Genomic DNA, 20,932 nt, shown 5'->3' on the forward strand with positions numbered 1-20,932 from the left:
AGGGTCCTGGGATCGAGCCCCACATCGGCCTCTCTGCTCAGTGGGAAGCCTGCTTCCCCCTCTCTTTCTGCCTCCCTCTCTGCCTGCTTGAGATCTCTCTCTGTCTCTGTCAAATAAATATATAAATAAAATTAAAATACACTTCAGTTTTGTATTCTACTCCATCGTATATCTGAATTTGTTAACTTGAAAACGTTTTCCTACTGGGGCACCTGGCTGGTTCAGTTGGTAGAGCGTGCGACTCTTGATCTCAGGGCTGTGAGTTCGAGCCTCATGTCAGGTGTAGAGATTACTTAAGAAAATAAAATCTTAAAAGTGTTTTCCTTCCAAACCTTCAATAAAGTTATGCTCTCAGAATACAGCAGGCTTATTAAGTGGCTCCCAGTATCCCTTCACTAGCCCTTTAGTTCCCTCAGGAATAGGGCACCTAATTTGACCTGTTTGGAAAATTATTTCTTTGTAGATTTTAAGTCCAAATTTATTAGTCATCTTAAGAATCAAAGAAAAGAAAGAAAGAAAAAAAGAATCAAAGCAAGATTCCCAGTATTATAGATTTACTCAGAAAAATTCTGACTTTTCTGAAATCATGATATTTCTAATAAAATATTCATGGAGGAATCCAAATAAATCAAGTTGTTAGTTCTGTATGTTTACTATGGGCATGTTTGAACTCCTCTCTTATATACATTTATTACCAAATTTGGGATACCCATGGGAGAGGTAGCAGTTAAGGTATTTTATTTGTTTTCTTGGTAGACTTAACATATCACACCCAGAGTTGAATAATTTTATGTGTTTATTTGGATGTGCAGAGGAGTTAAATAGAATCTATTATCAGTGTAATTGGGGCCAAATAAACAAAGCAACATTCTGAATAATGCAAACACAGTAAACGTTTAACCTCCTGCCACCTTGATAAAACCTCTTAAATTATTAAATCAATATACCTACACAAAACTGACATACTGTCAGGATAATGGAAACTTTAGATTTTCTAAGTCAGATGCCAGATAAATAACTTTTCCTTTATATGAAGGATTTGCCCACTTGTCCAATTCCTCTGGTTGCACAGCTTGACCCCAGTAGCTGCTTGTGATTCAGAGCATTCTGAGGCAGTGCGAGTAATGACACTTGGATGATGGGCAGCAATTTAAGGATGTCATGCTTCACAGAGCCAGCCCATCACAAGGAAAGCTGAGAAATGGTACCCTGTGGCCGGGCAGCCAAATTGAAACTGAAGTGGTAATTGATATCATGGGCTATCACTCTAATGGGATTGCCACCCATTGATCTGAAATATTCATTTTTTAATCACGGGCAAAGAATTGGACAACTTCAAATGACAGCTCTCTATTCTCAGGACTTGACACCCAGGCTACCAACATTGTTCTTTTCAGTTCTACAAACGTGACAGCATTGAATGCAATAGAATCAATGGATGAAGTTACACAGGAAAGGTCAAGTGAGAGGTTTCTCTCTGGCTCCTCTGTTACACTGCACTAGCTGTTGAAACAATTCAGTCAGAAAACAGTTGGGCTTGGAAAAGACTGGAAAAATAAATAGATTGACATTATGCAACAATCGTTTTCTAACAGCTGAAATAGCATCAGATCTATAACCAGTCCTTGGAGAAGAGAGAGCTTCTGATGCTTTTTTTAAAATGTCGTCTGACATCTCTGACACTAGATTTCTTTCCATTTGGGTCAAAAACAGTGACCCAAATGGAAAGAAATGAAATAAGTCCAGCTTATTTCTGTTTCTGCGGGAGAGGGGTCTACAGTGGTGTTATTTCAGAGGGTTTCTTTCTTTCTTACGTGTGCTGAGTTGGAGGGTTGAACCTTGATTTTTGGGACGTGTTGTGTTCATTAGTACCAAAATCATTTTTGTCTTTTTTAATATATAAGCAAAAGCCATGGTCTCTCAGCAGAGATGAGGAATCCTTTGGGTATATGTATACATTCTCTCACACACACACACACACACACACTCACTCTAAAATTTTTGGAAAAAAAATTTGCAGGTGTTTTCCTTCCTTGCTTGTACAGGTAGAACAGAATCTCAAAATTCCCACTTTTTAACTTTATAAATGGAAGTTGTCCAACTGAGTCATGAATATTGGAGAATGTCCCTTTGAATAACAGACACTGATTTTAGTCTTTTTGCAGAGTTTGGCTTGGGGAAATAGGAAGTTGCATAAGGGAAGTAAATATCGGGCTAATACCTGGAGAAAATAAATGCTAGTGTGCATTTATTATTTCTTTATGTTTGTATGGCCTTCAGAAGTGTATAGAATGGGGATTTTGTCTCCTTTTGTATAATTATGTGTGATAATTATGTGCTTTATCCATAATAGAATTGTACACATTGGTCATTTTTATTTTGGGGATTTTAACGTGTTTTTTTTTATATTTGGTACTTCTTGACAGCTTGAAGGTAGTAAAATGTGTTTTTTCCCAGTTAGCTTTACATATAGATTTCTAATCTTCTGGAGAAGTAAATGTGTTAAAAACATGGGTAACTTTGTGAAACTACTATTAGTTCCATTTAGGTATGGAAATTCAAAAACAAAAAATCTAATTTTCCTGCCATGCCTTTTTTTATACACCACCAACTCACAGCCAGATAGCCCCAAATTCATATGTAAATAAGGTTCCCAAAAGGTCAGTGATAAAATATTTTGAAAAATGTTTCAAATTTTCAAATCTGGAATATCCCGGGATATTTCAGAAATAGGTACCTTGCTAAAAATACATCTTTATTAAATAGATGAACTGCTGAATAGAAGGGGATTTGTTGCTGCACATTATATAGAATATTTCAAATAACAACATCCACTCATCTTTGTCAACAAATAGGAGTGTTAACTAGAATTCATTCAACAGATATTTTTTGAGCCTGGTGCCAGTTAACTATTTCCAGGATGGTAACAGCCTTATTCTCTACAGGACATAGTAATAGGATTTGCAGTGGCCACAGGCTAAGAATAATTAACAAAAATAGTAAACTCGTCTTTTGGCAAGGAACAGTTTTTGATTCAGTACTGTAATAATAGTGGAATGATGAATGCAATTTTTAGGTAATCTCTATGAGTATACTCTTACATGATTGTTAACACTTGTGTAACATCCGCATCCAAGATTGATTTTATGTGACATAAAAAGCTTTCATTCACAAGGTTTTAAAATTATGATCATTTTACTTATATTGAGTATGATTTCAGTTTTTGAAAAATACCCCTGTATAAAAAAAGAGTATCCTATAATACTATTATGATACTATTGTGACAGTATTAGATTTAGTTTCTTCTTTTATAAAATGAGAATAGTCATTTCCTCTAATCCTTTGAAGGCTAAATGAGATAATGTATGTAAAATGATTTAAGAATTTGTGAAGTTTGATTTCAAATACAAAGAATATTAATATAATCAAATTGCCTCTGACCTCACAAGGCAGCTTTTTCTTGTGACAGGGAGCAAGTATTGAAGGTTAAAGTAACGAAGGTGGAATGTTTTGCAGGATGAACCTTATGGGCATTGATGCCTTTAGGGGTTTAAAGAGAATTATGGAAAGGTAATAACTGCTTCTAGGGACATGAAAGCTAGCTGGGTCAGTGTCACATTTTTTTTTTTTTTTTGGAGCTGGCTTGACTCCGGAGAAGTCAGCGAGGTAAACAGTTACACTGAGGGGCCAGGTCAGTCAGGTGTGGGTTTCTCTAAATGATCAGCTGTTCTTAGGCTAGAATTGGGGCTGAGGCCTTCCCACAGCTTGTTTCAAGGGAGTAGGAGGGGCTCAGCACTGAATCTGTATTGTGTGTGATGCTGGGGTGCAAAGTGAGGTATGGGACTGGGATGGATGGAAGTGTATTAGATTTTAAGAAAGTTTATTTCAGTGGTTACCTCTTTTATATGTAAGTAATAATGAATATTTAGAACAAAAACAGTTTTGTGAAAAGGAAGAGGCCTATAATTTGAACTGTAATGCTCTTTGTTTTTATTGACATTATTTAAATCTGGAAGGTTTTCCTTTTAAGAAAAAGGAGATGTCAGGGGGACAGAATTTAAGTCCTGCCCCCTCCCCCAAAAATCTCCCACAGGTTCACTGTGGGAAAATAATTACAAATGGGGAATAAAATTATTTCATTAGAAAAATTAGCTCTGCATTTGTGTATTCAGTAATAGAATTTGTTGAAATCTATATTAGAAGCAAGAAAGGTGTGTCAAAAGTAAAATTCTTTGTGTTGAAATTAGCATTTGTGTTTTCCCACAGTAACTTTTTTAAAACTTTGTTTTTGTTTAGCATTTAGAAGAAGAAAAACCAGATGGCCTTATCAATGAAGCTTCTAGGTATTCATATTCAAAGTATATATTGATTACTGGCTAATTGAAAAGAGAAAATTATTCTGAAAACCAAAGTGAGAAATACAGAAACAGAGTAAAGGAAAATTTGTTATCTTTTTTTCCTGAAATTGAATTGCCGTTTATAATGGTCTGATAACTAAAAAAAATTGTTTTAAAGATTTTATTTATTTATTTGACAGAGAGATCACAAGCAGGCAGAGAGGCAGGCAGAGAGAGAGGGGGAAGCAGGCTCCCCACCGAGTAGAGAGGTCCATGCTGGCCTCGATCCCAGGACCCTGAGATCACAACCTGAGCCGAAGGCAAAGGCTTAACTCACTGAGCCACCCAGGTGCCCTGATAACTAAAATTTTATTTAAAACTTTTATATACAGCTTAAAATGAGTGTTGTTGGGCATAGCAGTTCTTTGAGAGGAGCTTGGGAATGGTGAACATTTAAAACTGTTTTTTTGTTCTTACATAGTTTCATTGGGATTCAAGAGGATTATAAAAAAAAGAGTTGGTTCACTTACTACATTCTTCAGCAGTAATTCATTTCATTTACGTATTCACTGTTATTCAGAACAAAAGAGGAAGAAATATGAAAAAAGTTTTAATTGGTATTTAGAACATTTTTTTGTTTAGTACCTTCGTCCTAACTGGGTTGTCTTAAGACTTAGAAATATTTAAATCAGTTTGCCTACCCTAAGCATATTCTTCCTAACGGGGGAAGAAGGCTTTGGGATAATCCACTGTTGCTAAGTGCGCTGCTGAGGTTGGAGGGGGGTCTCCCTGAGATTTGCTAAGAATGACCCAGACAAATAATAGAAGGCAGGCAAGCACCTGGCTCCCTCTCATTCTGCGGTATGGTGCTGTGTGATGCTGTAATCCTGCCCGAATTCTGCAGTGCGTAGGTAGGTATGATTCAGGTTAGACTGAACTTAAACACTTTTGTAATTTTCTTCCTTATTAAAGTATATTTATTATGGAAAATATAAATAAGCCAAATAGAAAATAGCAAAGTGTCATAAAAGCAACAATGAAAGTGGGGCACTTGGGTAGCTTGTTCAGTTAAGCGACTTGATTTTGGCTTAGGTCATGTTCTGTGGGTGTGAGATCCAGCCCAGAGTCAGGCTTTGTGCTCAGCCGGGAGTCTGCCTCTCTCTCTCTCACCCTGTCTCTCTGCCCCTTCCTCCCACTTCTTTTCTCTCTCTCAAATAAATACATCTTTAAAAAGCAATAAATAAAGTTAAATATAGAAGGGCTGCAATTTAAAGATAGTAACTGTTTATATTTGATGATATCCACATTAAATCTTTATTCATAGAAAACTTAAACAGAAATGAGATTATGATGCAATGTACATACTGTTGAAACTTGCTTTTTCAGTAAATCAAAGTTAACTTATTTTTAAGAATTTGCCTATCTCCTTTGAAATAAATGGCTTTATCTTCAGGTAGCATAAAACTAGAATTAGGAATAAATAGTCTAGGGATTAGAATTTCTTGAAGAATTGAGGAAAATTTAAAGAATCCTCAGCTCTGCTACTCCTGTTAACAGAAAATAGAACTTCTATTTATAGTAAGCTATTTTGTTATCTAGCATTCTATCAATGGGTCAGAATGGCATTCTTTAACTTGAATGTCTTTGTTTCAGTTTTACAGATACATGTACACAGATAAATTTCTAGTGATGATTAAGAAGATATTCGTTTACGATCCTGATGTATCTTCTGTAGTTTTAAAAAACATTGTTTAGTATTAGTGTTAATTTGTTTTATTTCTCTGAAAATTCCATGTGATAGCATGGAATATTTTAGTCAGTAGACTGTCCATATTTTTACCATACTGAATATCTGAATTATATGCATTTCATTACAAAGAAATTATGAGTTGAAAATGATTTTTGATTGTAAACTTTTGGGGTTTGTCTTTTCAGTTTCAGAGTAGCAAGTGAGACCACTTAGTAAATATTTTTTGAATGACTATATGTGAAAACTGAATTTATATAGTGATAGATGGAATTTATTCCTACTATTTGAAGAATGATAAATAGGAGTTAAAACAATTACCATATAGAATACTATATAGTCCTTAATGCTATTTGATCTGAAGATGTTTCTATTTTTAATTTCTTAACATTTCTCTTTTGACATCTGTTCTTTGTTTTCTAATTTAGACAAGTTGCTTTGGCAGATATCGTCATCATTAATAAAACAGACTTGGTTTCAGAAGAGGATTTAAGCAAATTAAGAACAGCTATTAGGTATGAAGTTTTATGTGTTAACTACCTACAAATCCAAACTGCACCATACAAAATATTTTTCCAATGTTACCCTATAGAAACTTGAGGTTCAAGGTTGACGTGCTTCAAATACCGTTCTGGAATCACTTATTGTTGATGCCTAATTGACTCTTATGTAAATAGTAATATATAAAATCATTCCCCATTTCTTACAGAATATAGTTAGAATTCATAGACTGATAGTCATGGTTTTCTGACTCCATCCTCTTTTTCCTGTCCTCTCTTTGACTCTTTCCCTGTAAGGAAGTTCTCCAGCTAAACTAAGGACGACTTACTTTCCCAAGGATGTGTCTTGCCATCTCCTTTCTTTACTCTTACATGTTCTCACTCTCACTCTGCAGTCCTTGAATTCCTTCGTTGTCTCTGTTTTCTTTGCCCCCCCCTTTTTTTTTTTAAAACAATTTTATCCATTCTGTAGAGTCCTCCCAGCATCTTCTTTTCTCCTTTGGGCCCCTGTGAAATCTGTCTTGAAGGTGGTCTCCTTTCCCTGAACCCTCACTGACCTGTCTTCCTTGACTGTCAACTAAATGTGTCTGTTTTCCAGCTTGCTTTAATGTCTTCAGAGTCCATGGCCAAGGTTGGTCAACATAGGACAATATGAATGGTGGTCAAATCTATGCTAAATGACCCAACAGTCATTTGGACTTTTCAAACGAGATAAGAGTTCAGAGACTTTGAATTATCTTTTAAGACCTAAATTAAGAAATGCCATCTACAAAGAGACATTCAATAGCTTTTATTATTAGTCATCTTTAATGGATGTAATCTGCTGACATCGCATTTTGATTCTGTCAGTACCAGGTTACATAGTATGTTATAAATTAAATCAGTAAAGGTAAGGCTCATGAGGAGATTGACTGCAGTGATTAATGATTAAAGAAGAAAGAAATTCCTATTTTTCTGCATATTTTGTTTTATTTTAATGTTAATATCCTTTCAGTCTTTACTACAGAAAACTAATACTGTCTGCATGTGGAGGGCAGGTAGTGCTGCATAGTGTTTAAGATGATGGACTTTGGAATGTGGTTGGGTTTTACTCCTTGGTCTGTTTCTTGGTGTGCTCTTTTAAATTCTCCTCTCTAAAATAGGAAATAATGACTACTTCATTAAGTTCGGTAAAAGCGTTCATGACAGTGTTGGTAAACTTAGCACTGTGCCCGACACAATAGCAAGTGCTCTGTTAGCTACTGTTATTGTTAGAGTGTTGATTTTGTTTCCTGGTTTACATAGTAATTTCAAGCTACAGTGTATAAAAGAAATAGAAAAATGGTTGATATTTTTGAAAAGTCTAGAAAGATGAAAGCAGTGAATGGAGATTAGTTCTTTTACCCCTTTTGACACTGGTCTCCTAAATTTTGTTTCTCTTTTCAAAATCCTCTACATCATTGTGATTTCTGGAAAGGAAAACAAATCCATGTAGCAAACATTTTTGTCACAAAAGGAAGGATTGTTGCTACAGTGCTTTCTGTCCGCCTGCTGACTGTTTAAGCTGGGTCTCTAACATTAGCACTGTTGACTGGTAGCCACTCGTTGCCGGCCTGCTCTGTACAGCAGTATCAGGAAAGAATTTGGACACAGTGCTTCGATAAATTATAAACCCTTTGGGTATTGACCCTCCATTTTACATCAGACTTGAAAGTGAACATATCTGAGAGGAAGTGGCCATCAGGTTATACAGTATATTCAGTAGAAAAGATTAAGACCCATGTGGAGTGGTAGAGAGACTTGACTTAGAATCATCGTAGATGGGAAGCCTTACCCATGAGAATAAGCTTGAAAAAAGGCACATATATTAAGCAAGTAATGCTAAAGGCAATGGAATTGTTGGTCTAAAGAGAAATAGATGAGGTGTATAGTATGTTGAAAAGAATTTAATAAGTATTTTGGTGCCATACAGAAGAAGTCCTCTTTCCTTATCTTAGTAGTATCAGAAAGGGAAGGATGGGGCAGACTGGGTATGGATTCTAGTTAAAGAACAAAGATGTTATTCTGTGGAAAAACCTGAATGCCTGACTTACTGTGAAAACTGAGGACAGGCTGGGGTCAAAACCACCTAATTAGGTTTTTATTTCTAGCCTGTGTATAGCCATTTCCACAATGTGTGCTTGTGGATAATTGAGTTTCAGTAAAGATAAGTCTTGATTTATCTTCTCATTTTGAGAACATTAGAATTACTGGATGTTTATGAATCATTTTTTCTTTTTTTTTAAAGATTTTATTTATTTCACAGACAGAGATTACAAGTCAGACAGAGATCACAAATAGGCAGAGAGGCAGGCAGAGAGAGAGAAGCAGGCTCCCTGCTGAGCAGAGAGCCTCATGCGGGGCTCGATCCCAGGACCCTGGGATCATGACCTGAGCTGAAGGCAGAGGCTTAACCCACTGAGCCACCCAGGCGCCCTGAATCATTTTTTCTAAAGTGAAGGTCTCTTTATAATTCACAAAGTAGCCCCTAATTTGTCAGTTATGCTGTCATGTTTTAATACTGAAATGGAATATACCTGATTTATGATTAGATAAAAAATGATAAGCTATAAAAAAATGTAAGTTTTGGGACACCTGGGTGGCTCAGTGGGTTAAAGCCTCTGCCTTCAGCTCAGGTCATGATCCCAGGTCCTGGGATCAAGCCCCGCATCGGACTCTCTGCTGCCTGCCTCTCTGCCTACTTGTGATCTCTGTCTGTTAAATAAGTAAATAAAATCTTAAAAAAAATGTAAGTTTTGTTTTTCTGTTTTTTTTTCCTCTGGATGTATTTGTATATGCTTATTTTCTATTTTAGAAATAATATGCTGTTTGATCTTTAAAAAGTTTAACATTTACCTTTTTACCCTTCTCCATTTTTATGTTTATTTCAGATCAATAAACGGACTGGGAAAAATTTTAGAAACACAAAGATCAAGGTACTTTAAAAATCCATTCCCAATATTGACAGTAAATAATTTTAGTTAATAATTATTAAGTATTAATAATTAATATTAATCGATAAATAAGTTTGATTCTGTTATAAGAAAGATAAAAAAAATAGATACATGTGCCTTTTTAAAAAATGGGGCCCCAAAATGTTTTGAATGTTCTTTATAAATTAGTTTGTCATATTTGATTAGTATGTTTGCTTCTTGTAGCTAAGACTAAGAGCCATGGTAAGACTGGGTAACTGTGCTTTTGTTTCATGAGGAAAAAAAACATGGGACTTTTCATCCACTCATAAAAGTAGTATAGAAATCTGTAAGAGTATATTATATTACTAAGAATCTCTGGGGCGCCTGGGTGGCTCAGTCGTTAAGTGTCTGTCTTCAGCTCAGGTCATCATCACGAGTGCTGGGATCGAGCCCCACATCGGGCTCCCTGCTCAGCGGGAAACCTGCTTCTCCCTCTCAAACTCCCTCTGCTTGTGTTCCCTCTCTGGCTGTCTCTCTCTGTCAAATAAATAAATATATATTATATATATATATAAATAACTAGGAAGCTCAGCTTGAGGTACTTAAATTGCATTCTAATATTTTTTAAAAACTTCTTAGTTTTTTGTATAGCTGCAAAAATAATCTGTCATGTAAAAATAGATGGAACCTTTATCTTTAAGTTCCTAACACATTCTTTTTTACATTTTTATTTCCGTTTCCGATAGGTTCTTCTGTCTTTTTATTCTGTTCATACAGATGTGCATTAGTTTATAAAATAGATACAGTCTTGAAACATCTGTGAAATGTATTTGTTTGGATTGAATTCGGTTTTCCAGTGAATGCTATTATGATTTCAGAAAATTTCTTACAGGGCTATGTCATTAAGCTCATTTTTTAGCAGGAATGGTTGAGCAACTGATAGGCCCAGCAGCATGCAGCCAGCAGCTCTGGGGCTCACAGCTGGCAATCTAGCGCCAACCCAGTCCTTAATTCAAAGATTCTTTCCTTGGAAGTGCAGCAGAGGTCTTAGCTGAGAGGCTTGTCTGCTATGGCAGAGATTAGAGGTGCTGACAGACTACCCTCAGCATTAGGCATGACGGAGGCAGCTGCTTGTGTGTGTGTGAAGAGCCAGGGAATGAATTTGGTGTGCGTTCTTGGAAGCCACTCATCTGTTAGCAGCGGTGGCAGAAGAATGCCCTTAGTGTAAGTCTTCTCCAGGCACACACCAAATGTGCTCCCTGCATTTCAGATTCCAGTGTAGAAAATCTCTCATCATCCAACCCGTACTAGAGCCATTCCTCAGTTATCTGTCTTCTTTCTATTGCATTTTTACCATTTTCTTTTTCCTTAAATTTTCTCTTCATTGCAAAGTGACACACAGACGACCACATAAAGCTGAAAAAGTTTTTTAAAGACCATATCCATAAATAGCTGTGGTTCTAGTGTAGTAGCATTTATTTGGTTCACATTCACAAATATCTCAGGGTTTTTTTTTATTAATTAATTTATTTTCAGCATAACAGTATTCATTATTTTTGCACCACACCCAGTGCTCCATGCAATCCATGCCCTCTATAATACCCACCACCTGGTTCCCCCAACCTCCCCCCACCACCCCGCCACTTCAAAACCCTCAGATTGTTTTTCAGAGTCCATAGTCTCTCATGATTCACCTCCCCTTCCAATTTCCCCCAACTCCCTTCTCCTCTCTAACATTCCTTGTCCTCCATGATAACAAATATCTCAGTTTTTACAGGCCCCTGGATTTACCTTGCTTAATATTTTTTCTGTTTGTTTTCATTTTAGACCTTTATGCCCTGCATAAAGGTTTTATCTTGAAAAGATTATTATGAAACAATTTGATGTTTATATGACATTTCTAATAGTTGTTCTGTTATGTTATAGAACAGTAAACATGCAGTTATATATATAATATATATATCATATAATACATATAATATAGTTACTTCAAGTGGGTGAATAAAATCTTTTTTCCTTTTTTTTTCTTTCTTCAGTGTCTTGTGTTTGACATTCTATCTGAGAATGTAGGGAATTTCTGAAATAGTACTTCCTTGCCATGAGGACTGAAATTGGATTAGGATCTTTTTCAGTGAAGATCAGACCTCCATGGTAGAATTCTTACAATGGTCACGAATCTTACATTAAATATTTTCCCCAATTCCTTGAGGCACAGCAATTTGAGCTTTCCAGTTTAGAAAGGAAAGATCTGGTTTTTAACAAAATGGTTGAAATAATGGATGGAGGTTTTGTCCTACTGTGTTTGTTTTTTTGTTTTAAATTTTAATGCCTCAAGCATTTTGTGGCTGACAAACGCTGATAGTAGTAAAACTGACAATAATAAGACTGCTGTAAACTTACGTAGAAAAGGCTTACCTTGAATATTTAAGTTGAGGAATAAGAATCAGGTGTGGCATTGTCTTACTAATAGTAAGACTTAAGTTGACTTTGAGACAAATGGAAGTTCTAATAGGCCATATAGACTTCAGAAGTAGGGGTGGGATATCAGAAGAAGAGCCATTCTTATCTCTCCCTGACTCCTTTTTAATCTTAGAGATTTCAGAGGATGGAACAGGAAAACCAAAATCCAGTTGTTCAGTAATAAGTTAGTCGGTTCAACAAACTGTTGGGCATTCTATTAGCTGCCAGACATTTCTTGGCTTGCTGAGGACTTAAGCAATGGATAAGGCAAAAACTCTGCCTTTGTGGTAGGTGATGAGTCATTTGGGGGAGCCAGAACTAAACAAACAAAACCCAATGTATTAACTATTATTAATATAATAGGAGTATTATTTGTGTTGGGTCCCATAAGAACAGGGATATAGAGGAACAACTGCTCAGCTCTTCTTGATGAAGATTCAGGAAATTTTGACTGAGAAGGTAACTACTGACCTCTTAAAGAATGAATAGGATTTTTCCAGATGAGCAAGAGTAGCAGTGGCTTTTTAGGCATAGGAAGATTTGTACTCCAGGGACCTGTAAGTATTTTAGAACAGCTAGAGTACATGGTGTGTGGCAGAGAGAAAAAGAGGTGTGACTGAGGAGATGGAGAACTTTCCTCAAAGAATAACTTTCCACAAAGGATCTTGACTGCCATGACATATACTTTGGATTTTTTTTTCTGTGGGCAACGAGGAGTCAGTGAAAGGTTTTAAAAGCAGTATGAGTCCTGGGAGAAGGAATGAATATGGTGCAGTTCTCCATGGAAGGAAATACCAGAAGGAGGAACAATTTCCGGGTGAGGTAGTGGTAGCAGGGGTTTGGTAAAAGGTGTTGAGTTTTGGAGATACTGAGTTTGAGGGGAAGGCCTTCAGAAATCTGGTTCTGAAGTTCAGGAGTTAACTTAACTATTGGATGGATTTGATGGTTCGTAGATCTGGGATTGGCGGGTGGCCCCTGTTTAGGAGACTTACTGAACTTTGGAAAAGTAACTAGCAGCCACTAACCCTGGGGTAGCAGCTAAACTCTGCTCCCCACTATGTAAAAACTGATGGAGGTAGTCTTTTAATTTTTTTATTTTTTGTATTACTGTTTTGAAATATTTGATGTTCTTATTTTTAAAGGAGGACACTTAATATATTTTATGCCATTGAAATTAGTTTTCTAATTGGATGAGTGAAGGAATTTATTTTCCGTGGTGGTACTAGATTTGGTCAGGTCCATGTTAACTCTAATCTGGAACCTTAAACTTTTCCTCTTTAATTCTCCATTGAGAATTTGGAGAGATGTAGTGAGAGGCTAGTGTTACTTTAGTCTCTGTAGAATTTTTTTTTCCCCTTCCCTTTCAACACCGCTGTAGCGTCCTCCAGCCCCCAATGGTTCCTGCAGCGGAGAGCCCCAGTCTGGGTAGGAGACTCCCCAGAGCTCCCCTAGTCCTATTCCAGTCCCCTCCCCACATGTACAGAAAAGAGAGGCATGCACCTGGCACCTCCAGCATCCCCAGCTCTGCCACAGGAGCAAGGGCAGTGGCTGGGTTGTGGCAGCCTCCATGAGGACTCTATTCTCTATAGATTTTAACCTCTGCAGATTTAGTGTTGATACTGTGTGTTTGGAAATATCAAAAGATTCTGGGTATCAAGCAGAATTATTTCTAAATGTGTGATGTGAATTCTTAAGAACACCGTCAGAGTGAAACTATTTATTTTAAAAGCTTGTGTTTCAAAACTGACTTCTGGTATTCATACAGTTGGCCTGAATTTGATATTCAGACGATTGTCAGGTGTAGTTTTAAAACTAGCTATTTCCTAAGGTAAAGACGATAAACTTGTGGGGCACCTGGGTGGCTCAGTAAGTTAAGCCTCTGCCTTTGGCTCAGATCATGATCTCAGGATCCTGGGATCGAGCCCTTTGTCGGTCTCTTTGCTCAGCGGGGAGCCTGCTTCCCTTCTCTTTCTGCCTGCCTTTCTGCCTACTTGTGATCTCTCTGTCAAATAAATAAATAAAATCTTTTTAAAAAAAAGATGATAAACTTGAGGGAGAAGTTCATTCATCTGTCACATATCAGTACAAATATTTACTCTGTTGTCATGGTGAAGATGGAAATATGTTTAATATTAAGGGTTTGATCTCTTATGTTAAGTTGTTATTTTAAAATTTTCTTTATGGAATATTTACTTCTTTGATGATTTTCCTGATTCTTTTCATCTAGGATGTCCAGAATGTGAAATGTTGATATAGTTTATTAACATAGAACTTTGGAGTCTTACTCTTTTCGTAAGATAAGAATTTGTCTGCCTTGTGCCAGGATAAGTACTCCTAATCAAACAGTATTGTTGCCACAGGCACGAATATTTGGCTGACTGTTGGGAATCAACAAAACAGCCAGAGCCGGTCACTCCTAAGTTAGAAGAGGTGGTTTGGCTTACACATTGGCGTGTTTTTAAAAATCTTGAATTTGACTAAGTTTTGTTTTCCTTTTAAAAGAACTTACATGTTTGGTAAATTCCTGGAGTCTGATTTTGAAATTCATACTGTGTGATTTTCTTGAAACTTTCCTTCATCGTAGCTTTGATTATAGAGAAATCACTGTCCTCTACTCTTTTACAAGCTCATGTAAGAATTGGAACTCACTAGTCTTTATGTATTTCAACCAAAACGAATGCTCTTTGATGTGATATTCTCTTTTTATTTCAATCACTGCTTTCCTAATAAGCCACAATTACCTCTAAATAATTCCCATGGAAATAATGTTTATTCACATAGCACTAACTGGGATGTTTCAGTCAATGCAATCCTGATCTGAAGGAAATAAACCACATTCTTTGACTGTAGATTAGTGTCCTAGAGTGCACATTTATACCTTAGTTGTTTGACTCCTCATATTCTTAAAATATTACCTGTTATATCATGGTGGGGGTGGGAGGGAGTGAAGTAAAAGAAATCCAGACCTTCTGAAGGTAAGGTACTGTACTGTGCTAGTCTCTTTGCTTCTCTTCTTGCATTTCATCTTTTGAGTAATAAACTGCTGCTTTGTAAGGTTCTAGTTCTATAACTGATGTGTTTTTTGTTTTTGTTTTTTTGGCTGTAAAAATGTATTTGAAGTCAAGCTCATAAATATCCAGAATTAAAAAACAATTGAAGGTATAAATAAAAATATATGTAGTTTATTGAAGCAATAATCAAGTAATTTTCTGCCTTGAATTTATACTATTCACCATTTTTTGAATTTTATGAAGAAAATTATTTAAAAGATTTACAACAAGCTTTTTGTTCTTTGCTTGTCATTTTTATGTGTTTCCCAAATGGTATGATATGTTGATTAAACTTTACATCTACATTTTTGGCAAAAGATTCATAGAGATTTTTTTTCCTTGATTAATTGAACATATTTCACAGAATTGCCCACTGTTTACACTGGATTTCTTCCTTTTAGAGTTGATCTTTCTAATGTATTAGATCTTCATGCCTTTGACAGTCTTTCTGGAATAAGGTATGTATTCTGTATTTTGTTCACTTTTTTTGTAATGTACTTTTTATTCCATGATTGTAGAAGTTACAGGAATGATGTAATGTGCACTTGTTTTAAGTTTCTGATCATTTCCATGGTTTACAAGATCATTCCTAATGTTTAGATTCTTAAAATGTTATTAATTTGTTGTTTGGAAATCACAGTACATTTTCCTAAAGAAATTTTAGTATAAAAGGTAGTTAACTTTAAGGATCCATTTTTAATATTTCTACACCAACCACTGTGCGTAATACTTTCTATGAGAAAAATGGATGAAATACAAAAAAAATTTTAGCTTGAGATATTCCTACACACTTCTCCTTTCTCTTAAGTGATGGATCACATTCCTGTTTCTTTCCCTAGGGAATCTTTTTTTTTTTTTTTTAAGATTTTATTTATTTATCTGACAGAGAGAGAGATCACAAGTAGGCAGAGAGACAGGCAGAGAGAGAGGAGGAAGCAGGCTCTCCGTTGAGCAGAGAGCCCAATTTGGGGCTCAATCCCAGGACCCTGGGATCATGACCTGAGCGGAAGGCGGAGGCTTAACCCACTGAGCCACCCAGGTGCCCCTGGAGGTAATCTTTTGATAAGGGAAAGGAACATATCTTTCTTCCCTGGACATCAGTATCTTTTTTTTTTATTTTAAATAATCTTAATCGTTTATAAATGTATAGTTCAGTAGTGTTAAGTATATTCACATTGTTGCACAATAGATTTTATAGGACTTTCTCATCTTGCAGAACTGAAACTCTGTTGAATGACAGCTTGCCATGGTCCCCTCCCCACAGCGTCTGGCAACCACCATTTTGTTATCTGTTCTTAAGAATTTGCCTACTCTATGGGCACCTGGGTGGCTCAGTCACTTAAGCGTCTGCCTTTAGCTCAGGTCATGATCTCTGTGTTCTGGGATCAAATCCCGCATCTGGCTCCCCACTCAGTGGGGCGTCTGCTTCTCCCTCTCCCTCTGCCTGTCCCCACCATTTGTGCTCATGCTCTCTTTCTCTCTCTCAAATAAGACAAATCTTTAAAAAAAAATAAAATAATTTGACTACTTTAGATTCCTTATACCAGTGGAAATATATGGCATTTGTCTTACTGTAACTGGCTTATTCACTTAGTCCTCAAGGTTCATCCATGTTGTAGCATGTGACAGTTCTTTCCTTTTCATGCTAAATACTACCCCATCATATGCCTGTGTTACATTGTGTTTATCCAGTCATCCAGTGATGGGCATTTGGCTTGATTCCACTTCTTGGCTGTTGTAAACAATGCTGCTATGACATGGGTGTGCAAATGTCTCTTCACAACTCCTGCTTTCACGTCCTTGTAATATTTTGAGGCACATTATACTGTTTTCCACAGCAGCTGCACCATTTCAACTTCCACCAGCACTGCACAGGGTTTGCTTTCTCCATGGACTTGCCAACACTCGGTATTTCCAGTTGGTTTTGGTAGTAGCCGTGCTCATGGGTGTGAGGTGGCAGCACCCTGTGGTTGTGCTCTGCATTTCCCTCACGGTTAGAGATCGTGACCATCTTCTCATGTACTTAGTGGCCATTTGTCGATGATCTTTGGAGAGATGTCTATTCAAATACTTGGTCCATTTTTTAACCCCATGGTTTGTTGCTGTTGTTTATGGCTGAGCTGGAGGAGCTTTTTATGTATTCTAGGTGTTACCCACTCATCAGATATGTGATTTGGAAATATTTTCTCCCATTTCCTCCGAAGTAGTTGAGTCATAGGAGCCCCGTGTGAGAGGTACCCACCCACTGCCCAGAGGAAGGGAGCATCCTTTCTCTGCAGACTAAGGCGCACACAGAGGAATCTGAAGAAACCGGCCTGAGTATCACCCAGTTACTGCACTTGCTTTGTACTTTGTCCCATTTTATCTTTCCACAACCTTCCACTCTTCATCAAACAGCATAAAAACGCTCAGGTTTAACCATTTTTTTGGTTCTTCATTTCTTTATGAAGGCTTCTGTGTTACATAAAACTTACATTAATGGGGTGTCTGACTGGCTTAGTTGCATAAGCATCTAACTCTTGGTTTCTGCTCAGGTCATGATCTCAGGGTCCTGAGATCAAGCCCTGTGTTAGGCTCTGTGCTTTGTAGAGAATTTGCTTGGGATTCTTTCTCCCTCTCCCTCTTCCCCTTCCCTGCTGCACACTCTTTGTTTCTTTCTCTGTAATAAATTTGTACCATTTTCTCCTGCTAATCTCTGTTTGTCAATCTAATTTTCACACCCAGCCGGACACCTTAGAGGGTTGAGGAAAACCTTTTCCTTCCTTGTGGAAGTTGTTGGCAGTTATTTTGAACAACATTAAATATTGAACCTAAGGAAAGAATGTGTGATTTTTCAAACATTTTCTAAGGTAATCTCACTCCACACTTGTTTAAGAACAGTGATAATGCATTAGTGACACTTAAAGAATTAACTATTTAATGTGAGCCCATTCTGTGACTTAAGCCTGTGCATAACTTTCATTGTGCTCAGTTGCCACAATGGAGAACCCTTTCCTGAGCAACCAGCTGGGAAGGATTTAATTCGACACTTTCTCTACCAGGACCCCCTCCCTTGAGGCTCATTTCCCTCCAGCAGTTCCTACAATACTTTTCTCTTTTCTAAACTCCCTGTTACTAATTTACCCCTCACTGTTGTGCAAAGCAAAACATTTGCAAGGTTTTAAGTCTTTTTCCTCCTCCCAGCCTACCCCCATCAGTGTCCAAGTATATGCTACAGTTGTTAAGGTTGTAACTGGTTGTGCCATATTGATCTTCTTACTCTTTTTCATATGAGAACCATACATTTTTAAGATTCTGTCATTGGCAAGTAACTATATAGTTACTCTCTCAGTCATTGGCAAGTAACTATATAGAAGGCGTATATTTATGGATGTTACTTATTTCTTAATAAGTAGATAGGTTTAAGGGAAAACACTGATAAAGGAAAAAAATAGACCGTTCTGACTTTGTTTAGGTACTAGCCTTGTTTTGACGCTAGGAAGCCTAAGACGAGTTGAAATTTGGAGCAGGAGTAAAATGCTCCTGTGTCTTTTTCTAGGCTGGTAATAGATCTGTTGGAATTAAAAAGAAATCTGCTGATATATTTAACCACACAGAGTAGTGTCACTAAAGATTAATTTTTTTCTATATTGTGTGTATATGTATGCATGTGAATGTGTGTACATTTTTTTTATTGAAGTGTAACATACAGTGTTTTATTATTTTCAGGTGTATAGCATATTGAGTTGAGAATTCTTTTTCTTAACTCAGTGCTCGCCTTGATAAGTGTGGTCACCATGAATCACTGTACAATGTTACTACAGTATTAGTGACTACCTTCTCTGTGCTGTACTTTTCATCTTTGACTTATTTATTTTGTAACTGGATGTTTCTAGTTAGAAAAAAATCTTTAAACATTTTGCTAGCTTTTCTCTATTAGAATGTGTAAATAGTATGTAAAACTGGAACCATGTAATAGAGTGAATTGTAGAAACTCCCTTCTTAGCTCTGCATCTCTAAGTAACATATAAGGTTAAATTGAAAGTATATTAATCTTTTAATTTATAATCAGTTTTTTTTAGTTTGCAGAAAAAACTTCAGCATGTGCCAACAACACAGCCTCACCTTGATCAGGTAAAACTCTCTTTAAAAAAACTTTTTAAGCATTAAAAAAAAAATAAATTGTTTCTGTTAGGACTGTTTTATTTGAGTCTTGATTTAAAAAAAAAGTATTTTTGAAGTTTGTTGATAATTTTCAGAATTTGGATGCTTTTGAGGTAATCTCATCTAGCTTCTTAATACATATTAGGAATTCATTAAACCAGAGTTATTTAGAATCTCAAGAAGTCATGCTTTCTAGCTTCTCTATTCAACAGGTCACTCAGCGTATTTTGATCAGTTCTTCTTATGGGAATCACTCCTTAAAAGCAGCCTGGGGTTCTATAAGCAGCCTATTTTAGCTATGTTGAACCAACAGATTAATGGGAAGTCTGGTAAAAACCTATGGCTTATTTAAATGAAAATTGACTTGGAGTTTCACCTGGAGATAGCACTGTAAATTTGAACTCCCTAAGTTGTCCTTCATTTAGGTGGTCTAAAGCTCTTAATATTTAGGTACCTTAAATTAAAATTTAGGTGGTCTAAAGCTCTTTCTGGTAATTTCTTTGTTCCACTGAAACACAAAGGGGGCATGTGAGTGAGCTGTATACCGTCTTCCCTCCTCTGTCTAGAAACCGGCACTCACTCTTTGAAGCATTACTGGTTGTGATGGGGCTACTTGTTTGTCTATCTTCATTTTGCCTCATATTTATGGGGATCCATATTACTGTGTTCCTGGCACTTTTCCTCTGGGAAGCTAAAATAAAATGTTCATCTTTGCATGTCTTTAAGATGAGTGAGTAAAGGGCACCTGGGTGGCTCAGTCGGTTAAGTGGCTGCCTTCGGCTCAGGTCATGATCCCAGGGTCCTGGGATCGAGCCCCACATCAGGCTCCCTGCTCAGCAGGGAGTCTGCTTCTCCCTCACTCTCTGCCTGCCACTCTCCCTGCTTATGCTATCTCTCTGTCAAATAAATAAATAAAATCTTAAAAATAAAATAAAATGAGTGAGTGAGAGAAATACAGTTCTCTGGCAGTAGAATTTTTTGAAAAACCCAACTGTTTACAATACTCAGTCATAATGATGAACCGGAATCATGTTCTTACTTTCTAAGTGAGGGACATCATCCTAGGAGTCATGTAAAAGATGAAGAATGTAGTAGTCTCTTCCAAGAACCTTTATAATGGCCAATATCTCTACGTACGGTATCTTGCGTATATCCCTCTCATGGCATTTATAATGCCCTGCAGTTTGGGTTGAAATGCTTTTTCCTTGTAGTAGTCTGTATGCTCCTTAAGTGTGGAGTCCTCAGTGCTCTGCACAGGGTATGTGGCTGCTCAGTGAATATTTGTTACGAAAATGAAAAGCTGTTTCTCAAATGGGAAACATCAGAGTTACCTGTGGAACTTCTTAAAAAATATTGGGTGTTCAGTAGTCCCCCACCTCGTATCTCTGGGAGTGGGGTTTGGGTGTGTGCAAATTAATGTGTATGTACATTTTTAACATTTTATTGAAATTTCTGAAGACACACAAAAGTACAGAGAATAGCAATAGGAACTCAGTTGCAAAGGTTGTAAACATTTTGCTGATTTTATTGCCTCTGTCTTCCCAGTATTTTTTTTTTTTAAGATTTTATTTATTTATTTATTTGACAGAGAGAAATCACAAGTAGATGGAGAGGCAGGCAGAGAGAGAGAGAGAGAGGGAAGCAGGCTCCCCGCTGAGCAGAGAGCCTGATGCGGGACTCGATCCCAGGACCCTGAGATCATGACCTGAGCCGAAGGCAGCGGCTTAACCCACTGAGCCACCCAGGCGCCCCTCCCAGTATT

At 36.9% G+C, this 20,932-nt stretch overlaps 1 protein-coding gene across 8 annotated transcripts in view; it reads left to right on the plus strand.

Annotated features, from left to right (window-relative positions):
• Positions 1–20,932, plus strand: part of LOC309846978 (zinc-regulated GTPase metalloprotein activator 1A) — a 55,478-nt gene that overhangs the window by 26,274 nt on the left and 8,272 nt on the right. For all 8 annotated transcript variants that reach the window (XM_082696664.1, XM_082696665.1, XM_082696667.1 and 5 more), the window contains 5 exons: positions 4,297–4,343; positions 6,513–6,599; positions 9,494–9,538; positions 15,429–15,485; positions 19,089–19,140. In XM_082696664.1, coding sequence (XP_082552790.1) covers positions 4,297–4,343; positions 6,513–6,599; positions 9,494–9,538; positions 15,429–15,485; positions 19,089–19,140 — 288 coding nt within the window. The remainder of the gene's footprint in view (positions 1–4,296; positions 4,344–6,512; positions 6,600–9,493; positions 9,539–15,428; positions 15,486–19,088; positions 19,141–20,932) is intronic.

This window comes from Mustela nivalis (genome assembly GCF_964662115.1).
Source record: "Mustela nivalis genome assembly, chromosome: 13".
NCBI classification, from domain to species: Eukaryota; Metazoa; Chordata; class Mammalia; order Carnivora; family Mustelidae; genus Mustela; species Mustela nivalis.